Source organism: Oryx dammah, unplaced genomic scaffold (genome assembly GCF_014754425.2).
Source record: "Oryx dammah isolate SB20612 unplaced genomic scaffold, SCBI_Odam_1.1 HiC_scaffold_2, whole genome shotgun sequence".
Taxonomy (NCBI): Eukaryota; Metazoa; Chordata; class Mammalia; order Artiodactyla; family Bovidae; genus Oryx; species Oryx dammah.
In genome coordinates, this window is record NW_024070186.1 from 74,443,753 (window position 1) to 74,460,565 (window position 16,813).

The 16,813-nt window shown below is 37.6% G+C and overlaps 1 protein-coding gene across 3 annotated transcripts in view; it reads left to right on the top strand.

Moving 5' to 3' along the window:
• Nucleotides 1–16,813, top strand: part of VPS8 (VPS8 subunit of CORVET complex) — a 300,505-nt gene that overhangs the window by 102,500 nt on the left and 181,192 nt on the right. For all 3 annotated transcript variants that reach the window (XM_040252398.1, XM_040252383.1, XM_040252391.1), the window contains 2 exons: nt 582–671; nt 3,883–3,934. In XM_040252398.1, coding sequence (XP_040108332.1) covers nt 582–671; nt 3,883–3,934 — 142 coding nt within the window. The remainder of the gene's footprint in view (nt 1–581; nt 672–3,882; nt 3,935–16,813) is intronic.

The following is a 16,813-nucleotide window of genomic DNA, read 5'->3' on the forward strand; positions in this document are numbered from 1 at the left end:
GCTTTACAGGTGACTTAAATATTGCTCCTTCAGGGATGACCTTCTGAATACACCAGACCAAGACAGGTTCCTTTATAGACTTACCACATTTGTAAATGAACTATTTGCATAATTGAGTATCTTCCCCAAATCATAATTCACATACCATTTTGTGCCCCTTCTTTTGGTGAGTGTCCAGGATGAATGGAAGTGCTGTCAGGGTAGAGACAGATCTGGATTTGTCTTACGTATTATCCCAATGCCAAGGAGAGGAACTGAATATAAAAGTTTAGTAAATATTTGTAGAACTAGAGACCAAAGGTAGAATGGATATGGAAAGGGGGAGGATAGAGAAGAAATAAAATAATATATTGGAGGATGTTTAAAAGTAGCTATTATACCATTTAAAGTAACATTGAACCTACAACAGCTCTTACCCTAGTATTGTGTTTGAGTACTTTAATTTCAGATTTTTTTTCAGAGAAGGAATAAGAAAAATTAGGAAAGAGAATTCAAAATCTTCCCCATAATTAAAGCTTTGAGGAAAATAATTGGTGAGACTTACTAAATTGTATGGACCAAGCAACATTTCCTTTTTACAGATAGTTCTCATGTGTTGGGAAAATCGACTATATGATGCTATGATCTATGTCTACAACAGAGGCATGAATGAATTTATTAGTCCAATGGAGGTAAGATTCTTCCTAATTTGTACACATATTTAATATTGTCTATTAATGTTTTTTCCCTTCTCTCCATTTGCTTTGAATAGTTTGTTTTCATCTACTCACTTTAAATTGTCTTGTAGGTTTATTAGACTTGCACCCATTGTTGTTCAGGACTTTAGATAGTCTTTATAATTTTATACCTTCCTATACCTACATGCCATTGCATTCTTTTTATCTGCATAAGTAGGTGTTTAAATCCCGGGGAACAATAGTCCCTGTGAGACTCTTAAGTTTTTTTCTAAAAGACTTTCATATTATTGTAGCTTTTCCAAAAGTTATAAGAAATTTAGTCTATACTATGGAATAATTATTTTTTATTAATAATGAATAATTATTCAATTCTATAACAGTAATACTCTATTACTCTATATGGAGTAATGTTACTATTAAGTAATGCTGTTTTGTAGCTATATTCTGCTAGGGGAAACTCCTGAAAATGGTGAGAAGTCATTATTTGTTAATAGCTAAGTTGCTTTTCCCATTTCAGAATTTTCTAGCATTCATTAGAATTTCTTATTATCCTTACCATTAGAAAAGAGCACCTAAAAAGCACTTGGGTTTATTTTTTAAAGAAACAAACCTGTGTCCATCATGTTAGTTCCTTTAAATTTGAAGACAGAATTAAGGGTTATGGATTGTGGGTATGTCGGGAAGATACCCTGGAGGAGGAAATGGCAACCTACTCCAATATCCTTGCCTGAAGAATCCCATGGACAGAGGAGCCTGGTAGGCTGCGGTCCATAGGGTCTCAAAGAGTTAGACACGACAGCTTAGCACGCATGTAGTGCCCTGCCAGCCCACTGTGTTGTTAGTGACTACATTACCTGGGTCAGAAGATCCAGGCATCTCCTGAAGGCGTCCAGTCAAGATTTTTGCATATTCAGTGAACATCCGAAAGCATTTACAGTATTATTTAAGTCAGCCGTCATTCCATGATATTTCAGTTTTCTTTTCACTTGGAAGGTGAGTATCCGTTTAGTTCATAACTCCTTAAGTTTTGTGTACTTCTTTTCTCTTGGTCATTTTCCAGATGAGTGCCACAGCCTTCCTGCACTGGTTTTGATTTTGATTGTCTGTGTTTCAAATAAGTATTCATAACATTTGAACACCTCTCAGCTGCCTCTTCAGTGAGGTCCATGACCTCTGTGCATGCAAAAATGTTCTCCATTTTTAAACCACAATTAGGAATAATTAATGCAGTTTCTAGTTTCTCTCAAAATAATCCCTGGAAACAGATTCTGATTTGATGCATTCTATGTTGATAAAAATGGTTGTGGGGTTTTGTTATTGCTGCTTTTGAAGTTTTTGTTTTGTGTGGATTTTTTATTGCTCAGAATCTGGTTTGTATTTATAGCTATGCATCTCAGATGGAACACTTTACTGTTGAGGTTGCCTTGTTTTTTGTTGAGTAGTTTTCAAGTTTAATGACTTTCAGCAGGAGCTTGGTATTTGTTATTAAATAGTTATTTGGAGATTTTAGCAGTGGGAAGTTAGAGGCATCCTGTGATTGCCCTTTTATAATTCTCTGCCTGTAAAGAAATCACTATTCAGTGTTTAAAGTTTAGTTATTTCAGTTTAAAGAGGTCCAAATTAAAAGAATCTGAAAAAGAATAGATATATGTATATGTATAACTAAATCACTTTTCTGTACACCTGAAACTAACACTGTTGTTGCCACACGTTCCGGGAAGCAAACTCACTCAGAAGGACAGTGCAGATAGTGGAGTGCAGTTTATTACACCAGTGGGCCCAAGGCAGAGTCTCCTCTTAGCCAAGGACCCCGACTGACTTTTGTGAAAACGTTATATACCTTAAGTGTACTGCTCACCCCACATCCCCAAATTCCTTAAGCCTAGACTAGAAAGTGTTAAAGGGAGATAAAATCAGGTTATAGCCATGATTCATAATCAGAAGGGTCAGCTAGTTATACCTTGTATCCTACACCAATGGGCGCCATAAAGATTACAAAGGTGATTGACTACATAGGGGATTATTACATTCGTTTTGGCAACAGGAAATCTTGGTTTGGAATCTGGTGTTTGTCACGTCCAGGAGGCCAGTTTGGCCGTAGGTATGTTATCCCCTTGGCTACCAGGCACATAAGTAAGTCCAGAGCTCACTGAAAGTGCAAGATGGAGTTTCCTTCTTTTTTCAAGATGGAGTCAGCTCAGCCTGTTCCTTTCCTCCCTCAACACAACATTGTAAATCAACTATATGCTAATGTGAACTAAAAACTTAAAGAGGAACTGTATTGCCTTTTGAAATTTTCTAATTTTTCTAGACTGACAGTGTCATCATATTTGAGTTGATTACCATAGCCTCTGAAATCTTTCCTTAGTTCTAGTTTTGGCTGCTTCTGATATAATAGTGCCTTGTGTTGGGAGGGAAAACTTTTCCTCTACCAACTGAAATCCGAATGGTGGGGAGAAGACTGTGAATTAACTGACAATGAACAGATTGACGGGGGAAAAGACAAGGTTTCTTCACACTTGTCCTGGGAGAACTCAGAAATGAGTGAATCACTAAACAGCCAGAGGGAGAGGCTTATCTACCAGTTTAATGAAACTTGGGGTGTGAGGGGAGGGATTTAGGTTTCCTTGGAAAATATGAAGAGCTTTATTGGGCTTTTGGGTACTAATGAATAGTTGGATTTGCCCCACTTCCCAGTGCTAAAGGCCTGTCCTCTCCCAAAACAGTAAACTCCCTCCCAGGAAGGCCAGCGTAGTTTTGCCATTAATCTTGTATTTTCATAGGCTCTGCTTCCATTTCGATGTCTTTTTCTGTGGCTGCTGATTGTTCACATGTTTTCAGCTTATAGTAATCTTACTGTTTTGGTGGGCTGCTAATCCTTTGATTTGCTTAGTATTTTTTTTAAAATAAAGCTCTTTTAGGAATCTAAGGATAGCTTATATTAGAAATAATGCTCTCAACAAAGACTTTCTTCTAACTGGTATTTGTTAAATGGTTTCTTTCAGTGAGGAATATGACAACAATGATTATTTCCTAGTGATCCTACTGAAACAGTTTATGTCCACATTAAAAGTTTTTATATTTAATCTTAATAGCAAATGACTAATTCAATCAGAGAAAGGTGATTATAGCATAAGATTTTAATTATTTTTTGAAAATTTTTTTAAAGATGATGTTGATTGTTCTTCTATTAATTTTCATGCAGAAACTTTTCAGAGTCATTGCACCTCCTTTGAATGCAGGAAAGACGCTAACAGGTATTAATTTTCTAAGCCTTAATGTTTTTCTCTTTTTTTGTGTTTAAAAACATTATTTAAATAATACAGATTTCACCAATTTTATGTGTACAGTGTGAATTTTGATAATTGTACATGGTCATGTAACAACTCACATATTCAAATTGTAGAAGGAGCTATATAATTCTACACTAAAAGGTTTCCTTCTGTCCCTTGTACTCGACTCCCCACAGTCCCATCCCCTGGCAATTCTGACCTACTGTTTTTACTGTGCCTTTTTTTTTTAACTACTGTTCATGTAAATAGAATTACATAGTATTTAGTTTTGGTGTTTTGTTTATTTCACTTAGCACAGTGTATTTGAGACTCACCCATGTTGTTGCATATATGATTTTGTTCCCTTAAGTTGCTGAAAATGGTGATCCATGGGTTGGATATACTGTCACTGGTTTGTCTACTTATCCATAGAAGGACCTAGTTGCTTCTGTTTTGGAGCTATTATAAATAATGCTGCTCCATTTGTGAATGAGTTTTGTTATTTTTTAATTAAACTTTTTATTATGAGGAAATTGTAGATTCACATGCAATTGTATGAAATGACACAGAGATCCTGCATACTGTTTACCCATTTTCCCTCAGTGGCAACATCTTGCAAAACTAAAGCAGAGTATCACAACCAAATATTCACATTGATACAGTCACAGTACAGAACAGTTTCATCACCACAGGTATCCCTTATGTTGTTCTTATCCCCCATTGCTGACGCATAGCTGTGAATAAGTTTTCTTGGGCATGTGTTCATTCTTCTTGGACAACTATCTAGAATTAGAATGGATGGATTATATAGTAAATACATGTTTTACTTTCTGAAGTATTGCTGTTTGGTTTTTCAAAATGAGTATACCGTTTTGCATTCCCATCAGCAGTATGAGAGATTTCTGATAGCTCCATATCTTTGCAAGCGCTTGGTTCAGTTCAGTTCAGTCGCTCAGTCGTGTCCGACTCTTTGTGACCCCATGAATCGCAGCATGCCAGGCCTCCCTGTCCATCACCAACTCCCGGAGTTCACTCAGAGTCACATCCATCGAGTCAGTGATGCCATCCAGCCATCTCATCCTCGGTCATCCCCTTCTCCTCCTGCCCCCAATCCCTCCCAGCATCAAAGTCTTCTCCAGTGAGTCAACTCTTTGCATGAGGTGGCCAAAGTACTGGAGCTTCAGCTTTAGCATCATTCCTTCCAAAGAAATCCCAGGGCTCCTTCAGAATGGACTAGTTGGATCTCCTTGCAGTCCAAGGGACTCTCAAGAGTCTTCTCCAACACCACAGTTCAAAAGCATCAATTCTTCGGCGCTCAGCCTTCTTCACAGTCCAACTCTCACATCCATACATGACCACAGGAAAAACCATAGCCTTGACTAGACGGACCTTAGTCGGCAAAATAATGTCTCTGCTTTTGAATACGCTATCTAGGTTGGTCATAACTTTTCTTCCAAGGAGTAAGCGTCTTTTAATTTCATGGCTGCAGTCACCATCTGCAGTGATTTTGGAGCCCCCAAAAATAAAGTCTGACACTGTTTCTACTGTTTCCCCATCTATTTCCCATGGAGTAATGGGACTGGATGCCATGATCTTCGTTTTCTGAATGTTGAGCTTTAAGCCAACTTTTTCACTCTCTCCTTTCATTTTCATCAAGAGGTTTTTGAGTTCCTCTTCACTTTCTGCCATAAGGGTGGTGTCATCTGCATATCTGAGGTTATTGATATTTCTCCTGGCAATCATGATTCCAGCTTGTGTTTCTTCTAGTCCAGCGTTTCTCATGATATACTCTGCATATAAGTTAAATAAGCAGGGTGACAATATACAGCCTTGACGTACTCCTTTTCCTATTTGAAACCAGTCTGTTGTTCCATGTCCAGTTCTAACTATTGCTTCCTGACCTGCATACAGATTTCTCAGGAGGCAGGTCAGGTGGTCTGGTATTGCCATCTCTTTCAGAATTTTCCACAGTTTATTGTGATCCACATAGTCAAAGGCTTTGGCATAGTCAATAAAGCAGAATTAGATGTTTTTCTGGAACTCTCTTGGTTTTTCCATGATCCAGCAGATGTTGACAATTTGATCTCTGGTTCCTCTGCCTTTTCTAAAACCAGCTTGAACATCAGGCTACTGCTGAGTTTTCCAAATTTGCTGGCATATTGAGTGCAGCACTTTCACAGCATCATCTTTCAGGATTTGAAATGGTTCAGCTGGAATTCTATCACCTCCGCTAGCTTTGTTTGTAGTGATGCTTTCTAAGGCCCACTTGACTTCACATTCCAGGATGTCTGGCTCTAGATGAGTGATCACACCATTGTGATTTTCCGAATCATGAAGATCCTTTTTGCACAGTTCTTCTGTGTATTGTTGCCATCTCTTCTTAATACCTTCTGCTTCTGTTAGGTCCATACCATTTCTGTCCTTTATCGAGCCCATCTTTGCATGAAATGTTCCCTTGGTATCTCTAATTTTCTTGAAGAGATCTCTAGTCCTTCCCATTCTGTTCTTTTCCTCTATTTCTTTGCATTGATCGCTGAAGAAGGCTTTCTTATCTCTTCTTGCTATTCTTTGAAACTCTGCATTCAGATGCTTCTATCTTTCCTTTTCTCCATTGCTTTTTGCTTCTCTTTTTTTCACAGCTATTTGTAAAGCACTTGGTATTGTCAGTCTTTTAAAATATTTAGCCATTCTAAGTGGGTGGATAATGGTATCTCATTGTGGTGTAAATTTTTATTTCCCTCATGGTTAGTGATGTTCAGCATCTTTTCACGTGCTTTTGCCCATACACTTATCTTTTTTTGTATGAATCATCCATTTAAATCTTTTAGCACTTTCTAGAAAGGTAGAGAAGAGATGTTATTTGACTTCATATTATTGAATTCTGGGTGTGTGAAGTCTCCATCAGAGCCTTTTAGAATTCTTATGTAGTCTGGATACAAGGCCTTTTAAAATATGTGTTTCACAAAATTTTGTGCCCAGTCTGTTGCTTACTGTTTTGTTTTCTTAACCATGTTTTTCAAAGAACAAAAGTTTTCAGTCTTCATGAGGTCCATTTTATTTATTTTGTTTTTCTATAGTTTTCGACTTTTGGTGTTCTGTTTAAGAAATCTTTGTCCAACTCAGCATCATAAAGATTTTTTCTTTTGTTTGCTTCTAGAGCTTCCCTGGTGGCTCAGAGGTTAAAGCATCTGCGTGGAATGCGGGAGACCTGGGTTCAATCTCTGGGTCGGGAAGATCCCCTGGAGAAGGAACTGGCAACCCACTCCAGTACTCTTGCCTGGAGAATCCCATGGAGGGAGGAGCCTGGTAGGCTACAGTCCATGGGGTTGCAAAGAGTCGGACACGACTGAGCGACTTCAGTAGAGATATAATAGTTTAGTATTTGTGTTCAGTTTTTAATACATCTTGAGTCAGTTTTCATATATGATGCAAGGTGAAATTCAGGGACTTTTTCCTCTATAGTTATCAGTTCCTCTGCCATTTTTTGAAAAAGATTATCTTGTTTCTATTGAATTATCTGTACATCTTTTTTGAAAAAAATTTTTTTTCTGCCAAAAATTGATTTTTGTCAAAAGTCAACTGACTGTATCAGTTTATTTCCAGACTTCCTGTTACATTCCATTGGCCTGGATGTCAGTGCTGAGTTGCTTCAGTTGTGTCCAACTCTGCGACCCTGTGGACTGTAGCCCATCAGGCTCCCCTGTCTGTGGGATTCCTCCAGGCGAGAATACTGGAGTGGGTTGCCGTGTCCTCCTCCAGGGGATCTTCTCGACCGAGGGATCGCACTCCTGTCTCTTACCTCTCCTGCACTGGCAGGCAGGTTCTTAACCGCTAGTGCCACCTGAGAAGCCCAGTGCCAATAACACACTGTCTTGATTATAACTTCGTAGTAGGTCTTAAGATCAGGTATCTTTACTCTTCCAGCTTTATTCTTTTTCAAAATAAAAGGCCCTTTGCCTTCCTGAATGACCTTTAAAATCCTCTTGTAAGTTTCTTTTAAAAAACTTACTTGAATTTTGTTTGGGATTGCATTGATTCTATAGGTTAGTTTTGGGGGGAGGGGATTGCCATCTTAATATAGAGTCTTCTAACCTATGGATATATATTTTCCATTTATTTTGGTCTTTTAAAATCAGTTTGTTTTCTCAGCTTCTGCAGAAAGACAGCTGAGACTTTGATAAAGATTGCTTTGAATTGATAGATCAGTTTGGAGAGAAGATTGCTTTGAATTGATAGATCAGTTTGGGGAGTGTTGCTATTTTAGCATTATTAGTCTTCCAGTTCCATGAACACAGTCTATCTTTCCATTTGTTTGGTCTTGTTTAATTTCTTTCAGTGTTGCGGTTTTCAGTGTACAAGTCATATACTTCTTCTTTTGCTGAATCTATTCCTAGTTTACTTAGTTTGATGCCATTATAAATGGATTTTTAAAAATTTCGTTTTCAGAATGTTTATTGGCAGTGTATAGAAATAAAATTAATTTTTTGGGTTTTTTTTGGCTAAACCAGCAGCTTGTGGGATCTGAATTTCCCAACTAGGATTTGGACCCCAGCCCCGGAAGTGAGTGTTAAGTCCTAACAACTGGACCACCAGGGTATTTGCAGTAAAGTTGATTTTTATATTGATCTTGTATCTGCATCCTTCATTCACCAGTTCTAATTTTTAAAATGGATTCTTTGGAATTTTTCAGCTATATGATCATGTCATCTGTTAATAAAGTTAATTTTACTTCTTCCTTTCTGATCTGAATTCCTTTTATTTTTCTTCCCTAATTGATCTGTCTAGAACCTCCAATACAGTGTTGAGCAGAAGTGGCAAGAATGGACATCCTTAGCTTTTTTCTGCCTACGGGGGAAGCATTCAGTTTTTTACCATTAAGTTCAGTTCAGTTCAGTCGCTCAGTCATGTCTGACTCTTTGCAACCCCGTAAACTGCAGCACGCTAGGCCTCCCTGTCCATCACCAGCTCCCAGAGTTTACCCAAACTCATGTCCATCGAGTTGGTGATGCCATCCGACCATCTCATCCTCTGTTGTTCCCTTCTCCTCCTGCCCTCAATCTTTCCCAACATCAGGGTCTTTTCAAATGAGTCAGCTCTTCGCATCAGGTGGCCAATTATTGGAGTTTCAGCTTCAACATCAGTCCTTCCAGTGAACACCCAGGACTGATCTCCTTTAGGATGGACTGGTTGGATCTCCTTGCAGTCCAAAGGACTCTCAAGAGGCTTCTCCAACACCATAGTTCAAAAGCATCAATTCTTCGGCGCTCAGCTTTTTATATAGTCCAACTTTCACACCCAGGCATGACCACAGGAAAAACCATAGCCTTGACTAGACGGACCTTAGTCAGCAAAGTAATGTCTCTGCTTTTGAATATACTGTCTAGGTTGGTCATAACTTTTCTTCCAAGGAGTAAGCGTCTTAATTTCATGGCTGCAGTCACCATCTGTAGTGATTTTGGAGCTCCCCCAAAATGAAGTCAGCCACTGTTTCCACTGTTTCTCCATCTATCTGCCATGAAGTGAGGGGACCAGATACCATGACTATAATGTTAATTGTTGGTTTTTCATAGATGGCCTTATCATTCTGAGAAAGTTGCCTTCTGTTCCTAATTTGAGTGTTTTTAACATGGAATGGTTGGATTTTATCAAATGCTTTTTTCTGCATCTGTTAAAATAATCTTGTGGATTTTATCCTTTATTTTATTGGTATGATTTATAAACTTGATTCATTTTTGTATGTTAAGTCAGTCTTATGTTCTTGGAATAAATCTCCCTTGGTCACAATATAATTGTTTTTACATGTTGTAAGATTGAGTTTGCTAAATTTTTCTGAGAATTTTTTATGGCTGTCTTCATAAAAGATATTGTTGTATAATTTTCTTTTCATATCTTTTCTTTTTTGGTCTTAGTATCAAGTATATTTGATATCTTGGTATACTTGCTGATGAACTCAGTTGGGGAGTGTTCACTCTTCTGTCTTTTGGAAGAGGTTTTGAAGGATTGGTGTTAATTCTTTAAATATGTGGTAGAATTCATTAATAAAACCATGTGAGCCTGGAATATTTTTTGTTGGTAGTTTTTAAATTACTCATTCAGTCTCTGCTTGTTAAGTCTGTTCAGATTATTCATTTCTTCTTGAATCAGTTTTGGTATTTTTTATATTTCTAGGAATTTGTCCATTTAATCTGTTACCATATAGTGGTTATGGTGTTCTCTTATAATTCTTTCTGTTTTTATAAGGTTTATAGTGATGTCTCTTATTACTAATATTTGTAATTTGAGTCTTCTTTCTTCTTGATCTGTCTAGCTAAAGGTTTGTCAATTTTATTGTTTTTTTCCCAAAGAACTAATTTTGACCTTAGTGGTATTATTTTTCTTTGCTCTTTAATTTATTTCTGCTTAGCCTTTATTATTTACTTCTTCTTGCCTTGGGATTTATTTATTTATTTTTTTAGTTTCTTGAGGTGAAAGTCTAGATTATTGATTTGAACTCTTTCTTCCTTTTTTTTTTTTTTTTAAATAGGTGTTTATAGCTGCAAATATGTCTAAGCAGTGCTTTAGCTGTGTTCCGTAAGTTGTGTCTGTTGTATCTTTATTTTCATTCATCTTGAAGTATTTTCTAATTTGCCTTGCTGCTGCTTCTGCTAAGTCGCTTCAGTCATGTCCAACTCTGTGCAACCCCATAGACAGCAGCCTACCAGGCTCCCCCGTCCCTGGGATTCTCCAGGCGAGAACACTGGAGTGGGTTGCCATTTCCTTCTCCAATAATTTGCCTTGAGATATTGGTTATTTAGAAGTCTGTTGTTTAATTTTCACATATTTTTGGATTTCTCACGTTTCCTTCTGATATTGATTTCTCACTTTTTTCCATTGTACTTAGAGAACGTACTTTGTATCGTTTCTGTTTTTTTCGTTTATTGAAACTTATAGCCTAACATATGGCCTATTCTGGAGAATATCCCAAGTGCTCTTGAAAATAATGAATGTGTTTTGTTGTTGTGTAGAATGTTCCATAGATGTCTGTTAGATTTAGTTGGCTTATAGTTTTGTTCAAGACTTCTATTTCCTGTTCATCTTCCTCTAATTGTTCTATCCATTATTGAAAAATGAGTATTGAAGTATCTAAATGTTATCTATTTGAAATATCTATTTCTTATTTTAGGTCTGTCAGCTTTTATTTTATTTTGGAGTTCTGATGCTGCAGTAGACACTTTACAATTCTGCCTTATTAGCGTTTACTTCCTGCCTGTGCAGACCCTCAAAGTCAGGCATAGGTTGTAAGTCTTTTCAGGTCTTTCCTGCATGTGTCCACAGCCCTTTACCTGTACATGTCCATGTCCTTCTAGAGTTCCAGAAATATTTTAGAAATTTTAAAAGCCCCTGAAGACCTCCATTCTCCAGTTTTTCCTTTTAAATTTTCTGGTGGGTCTTTAATCAGTTCCTTCTGGTGCACTACCTCTGGTACCTGTAAAGTTAAATATCCCTGAAGATAGTGCTGTTTGCTTTGAGTAAGCTCTGAGTCAGGACAGAAAAAGATAAGCCCTAGAATGCAGCTTTTAAGTGAGCTGCCAAATAGGTTAAACAGTGATAGTTCTCTAAGGGATGGGCTTTCGGGGCACTCCAAACCCATTTTGCCCCCTTGAATGGTTGCATGGGTGCTGGTTTTCACAGCTCCCACAGTTGCAAGACTGTTTGTTGGTTTCAAAGCTACGGTGAAGCTGGGAAAAAGCGAGTGGGTCTAGGTAGTGTTAAACCACCGTGAAGCTCACTGTTCTTACTGACATTCAGGCATTTTCCTTGAATTAAACATTCCTAGGATTATTGGAAGCCTTAAGTAATTTTGAGAGTTCTGGAAAAGTTGATTTTGATCATATCTGCCAGTGTTCTCTTTGCTTTCATGGAGGAGCAGAGTATTGGAGGTTCTCCCTCCATCATCTTATAGGTCAGTCCCTCTGGCTTTTGTTTTTGTTTGGTTTGGCCTTTTTCCTCTCTGTCCTTGTCCTTGGATGGTTTCTGTTGTTCTGCCTTCAGATTCACTCTCTTTCATGTCAACTCAGCTGTTAAATCCATTGTGAATATTTATCTTCCATGATCATATTTTATAGTTGTGTAATTTTCATTAGGTTCTTTTTTATTGCTTCTGTTTCTCTCCAGCATCTCTTCATTTATCTGTTCAGATTTTCATGTGATGAAACATATTTTGTTTTGTTTCATTGAGGATAAATATAATAGTTGATTTAAAATTCTTATCAGTTCTAACATTTTGTTCATTTCAGGTTTGGACGTGATTTTCTTTTCCCTTAAGAAAAACATAATATGTTTTATTTTCTTGTTTCATCACATGAAATATGATGAAATATTTTAGATTGTATCCTGAATATTTGAATGTTACATTATGGAAATTCTGGATTCTGTTATTTTTTCCACCAATAACTTTTTCTCATTGTTTTATCAGGTAATTTTCTTGGCTGGGCTTGAATTGCAAACTCTTGTTTCTGTTGTGGCTCTAGTCCCTTCTCAAAAGGTCCTTTGTCCTTAGCTGGTTTGCTTTGATTCTGTTCCATCTGTGTGGTTTAAGGGTCAGTTAAAATGAAGGTAATCAAGTTTGAAGATCCTCTTTCTGGCTTACTTTTTTATAAGATTCTGTCAGTCTGTTGACTGTTCATATCACCTAACTTCTTGAGCTTCCCAACCAGAAAGATTGCTGGTTTTCCCACGTGAGCCCCCAGCTGCTACTATGCTTGGCACACGGACTGCACTTGGTCTCAGACTGCAAACCTCCAGTGATGGTAATTTACTTGTGCACATCCCTGTCTCCTCTCCTCTGAGCACACGAACTCCACACTGAAACCAACTACTCTAGGACCTTCAGGGGTGAACTCTCATCTTGGTTTTGACTTTTTCTTTCTGGATGAGCTGCTCTGACTGTTGTTCATATACAGCAGCTTAGGGATCAGTCACTAATATGGGTAGGTAGTTTGAAGATCCCCTCTTGACTCTTTCTATTTTGAGATTTCACTAGTCTCTCCCACATTCATGGTTTCCTTCACTTCTCTGGTCCCTTCTCCCAGAAAGATTAGTTTTCCTTCTGTTACAGCCTCTGTGTGCAGTTACTGTGTGGGTGCCAGCCTGTCCTGTTCCCAGAGAATGTGAACTTCCCACCAGATTTGTCTACTACTTCTGTTCCCTTTTCAATATCTTCAGGTAGCTTTTCATATCAGGTCTAGGTTTTGTAGTTTTTTCTTTCTGTAAGAACAGGAACAGGGAAGATCATTTGGTAGAGTCTTAATCCCTCTTTATTCTTAGTCCCTTTTCAGTAGCCCTGAAACTAATCCTTTTGAAACAAACTTGAATATTACCTTTCATGTATATATGTAGCAAAAATGAAAGCAGAATATAAAAAACTCCATGTTCTGGTTCATAAAGCACAACACATTTAAAAGAATAGAAATCATATAAATCCTACTCTCAGACCATAATGGAATTAAACTAGAAAATACTAAGAGGAAGAAAGCTGCTGCTGCTGCTAAGTCGCTTCAGTTGTGTCCGACTCTGCGTGACCCCAGAGATGGCAGCCCACCAGGCTCCCCTGTCCCTGGGAGTCTCCAGGCAAGAACACTGGAGTGGGTTGCCATTTCCTTCTCCAGTGCATGAAAGTGAAAAGTGAAAGTGAAGTCTCTCAGCCATGTCCATCTCTTAGCAACTCCATGGACTGCAGCCTACCAGGCTCCTCTGTCCATTGGATTTTCCAGGCAGGAGTACTGGAGTGGGTTGCCATTTCCTTCTCCAGAAAGAAAGCTGGGAAGTCTCCCAATACTTGGAGATTAAACAACACACTTCTAAATAAAACATGGACAAAGGAGAAATCTCAAGAGAAATTTAACAGTATTTTGAAATAAATGAAAATACTTAAAAAATTTGTGAGATGCAGCTAATGCAGAGCTTCAAGAGAAATTTATAACATTGAATGCATATATTAGAGAAGAAGAAAAATCTAAAATCAATACTCTTAAGCTTCTACCTTAGGAATTTAGAAAAAGAACAAATTAAAATCAAAGTGAGCAGAAGAAAAATAATGAAAATTTGGAGAGAAATTAATAAAACTGAAAATAAGAAATCAGTTGAGAAAATTGTTTATGTGGGGTGGGGGGTGTTGGTGAAAACCAAAAGCTTTTTCTTTGAAAAGATCAATAAAATCTGAGCCTCTAGCCAGGCTAGCTTGGATAAGAAGGAGAAAAGACACAAAATTACTAATGTCAGAAATGGAAGAAGGGATAGCTGTCCAGATCCTATGGGCATTAGAAGAGTAATAATAGAAGAGTATTATGGATAATTCTATGCCCATAAGTTTGATAACCCTAATGAAACAGGCCAATTTTTTTAAAGATAAACTCACATAAGAAGAAATAGATAATCTGAATAAGCCTATACCTATTAAAGAAATTGAGCCAGTAATTAATAACCTTCTAAAACAGAAAACACTAGGTCCAGTGTGTTTTACTGATGAATTTTGCTAAACTTAAATTTAAGGGAGAAACTATACCAATTGTCTACAATCTCTCAGAAGACGGAACTCAGGGAATATTTTCTAGCTTTTTCTATGAGGCCTGATACCAAAACCAAGACATTGTAAGGAAATAAAACTATAGACCAGTATCTCTCATGAATATAAAAACAAAAATTCTCAGCAAAATATTAGCAAATTGAATCTGTCAAGTTATAAAAAGAATTATATACCACAACCAAGTGAGGTTTATTCCAGGTGTGCAAGGCTGCTTCAACATTTGAAAATCAATGTATTTCATCACATTGAGAATGAGAGAAGAAAAATCACATGATCATATCAGTAGATGCTGAAAAAGCATTTAACAAAGTTCCACTTCTATTCAAGATAAAAACTCTCAGCAAATTAGGAATAGAGAAAAACTTGTGGAACTTGATAAAGAACATCTACAAAATATCTACAGCTAATGTCATATTTATTGGTGAGAAACTTAGTGGTGAGGAGCAAGGCAAGGATGTCCTTTTCATACCACTGCTTTTCAACATCATACTGAAAGTCTTAGCTAGTGTAAAAAGATAAGAAAAGGAAATAAAAGGTATATGGATTGGGAAGGAAGAAATAAAACTGTTTACAGGTAACATGATCATTTATGTAGAGAGTCTGAAAGAATTGACCCCAAAACTCCTGGAACTGATTAGCAGTTGTTGCAAGTTTGCAGATATAAAGTTAATATACAAAAGGCAGTCACTTTACTATATACCTTCTGTGAACAAGTGGAATTCGAAAATAAAAGCACACTGCCATTTATCCGTTCAGTTCAGTCCCTCAGTTGTGTCAGACTCTTTGCCTCCCCGTGGGCTGCAGCACGCCAGGCTTCCCTGTCCATCACTAACTCCCAGAGCTTCCTCAGATTCATGTCCATCAAATTGGTGATGCCATCAACCATCTCATCTTCTGTTGTCCCCTTCTCCTCCTGCCTTCAGCCTTTCCCAGCATCAGGGTGTTTTCCACTGAGTCAGTTCTTCGCATCAGGTGGCCAAAGTATTGGAGCTTCAGCATCAGTCCTTCCAGTCAATATTCAGGACTGATTTCCTTTAGGATAGATTGGTTTGATCTCCTTGCAGTCCAGGGGACACTCAAGAATCTTCTCCAACACCACAGTTCAAAAGCATCAATTCTTCGGCACTCAGCTTTCTTTATAGTCCAACTCTGACATCCATACATGACTACTGGAAAAACCATAGCTTTGACTAGACGGACCTTTGTTGACAAAGTAATATCTCTGCTTTTTAATATGCTGTCTAGGTTGGTCATAACTTTTCTTCCAAGGAGCAAGAGTCTTTTTAATTTCATTGTATTTCATGGTATAAATACCATTTACATTAGTACCCTTATGTATAAATCTGACAAGGTATGTACAAGATCTAAATGAGGACAACTACAAAACTCTGATGAAAGATATCAAGGAACTCAATAAATGGAGAGATATTCTGTGTTCATAGATAGGAAGACTCAATGCTGTCATGATGTCATTTTGCACCAAACTGATCTATAGGTTCAGTGCAATCCCAATCAAAATCCCAGCAAGTTATTTTTTGGATATTAATAGTCTTATTCTGAAATGTATATGGAGAAGCAAAAGACTCAGGATAGCCAAAACAGTATTGAGAGAGAAGAACAAAGTTGGAGGACTGACACTACCTAACTTTCAGATTTAATGTAAACCTAGCTCAGAGGGTAAAGTGTCTGCCTGCAATGCAGGAGACCCAGGTTTGATCCCTCGGTCAGGAAGATCCGCTGGAGAAGGAAATGGCAACCCACTCCAGTACTCTTGCCTGGAAAATCCCATGGATCCAGAAGTCTGATAGGCTACAGTCCATGGTGTCGCAAAGAGTCAGACACGACTGAGCAACTTCACTTTCACTATAATCAAGACAATGTGGTGTTGGCAAAAGAATAAAAAAAATAGATCGGTAGAACAAAATAGCTCAGAAATAGACTCTCTAAGCATAGTTGACTGATCTTTGAAGAAGCTTTTGGTATAAAGATAGTCTTTTCAACAAATGGTGCTGGAAAAATGGATATCCACCTGCAAAGTGACAGCTTTTTAATATGCTGTCTAGGTTGGTCATAGCTTTTCTTCCAAGGAGCAAACGTGAATCTAGTGAATCTAGACACAGACCTTACACCTTTCACAAAAATTAACTCATAGTGGACCATAGACATAACTGGAAAATGCAAAACTGTAAAATATCTAGAAGACAACACAGGCAATAATTTAGTTGACTGTAGTCATGGTAATGAATTTTTAGATACAGCACTATCCATGAAAGAAAGATTATTATCCATAAAAGAAGTAA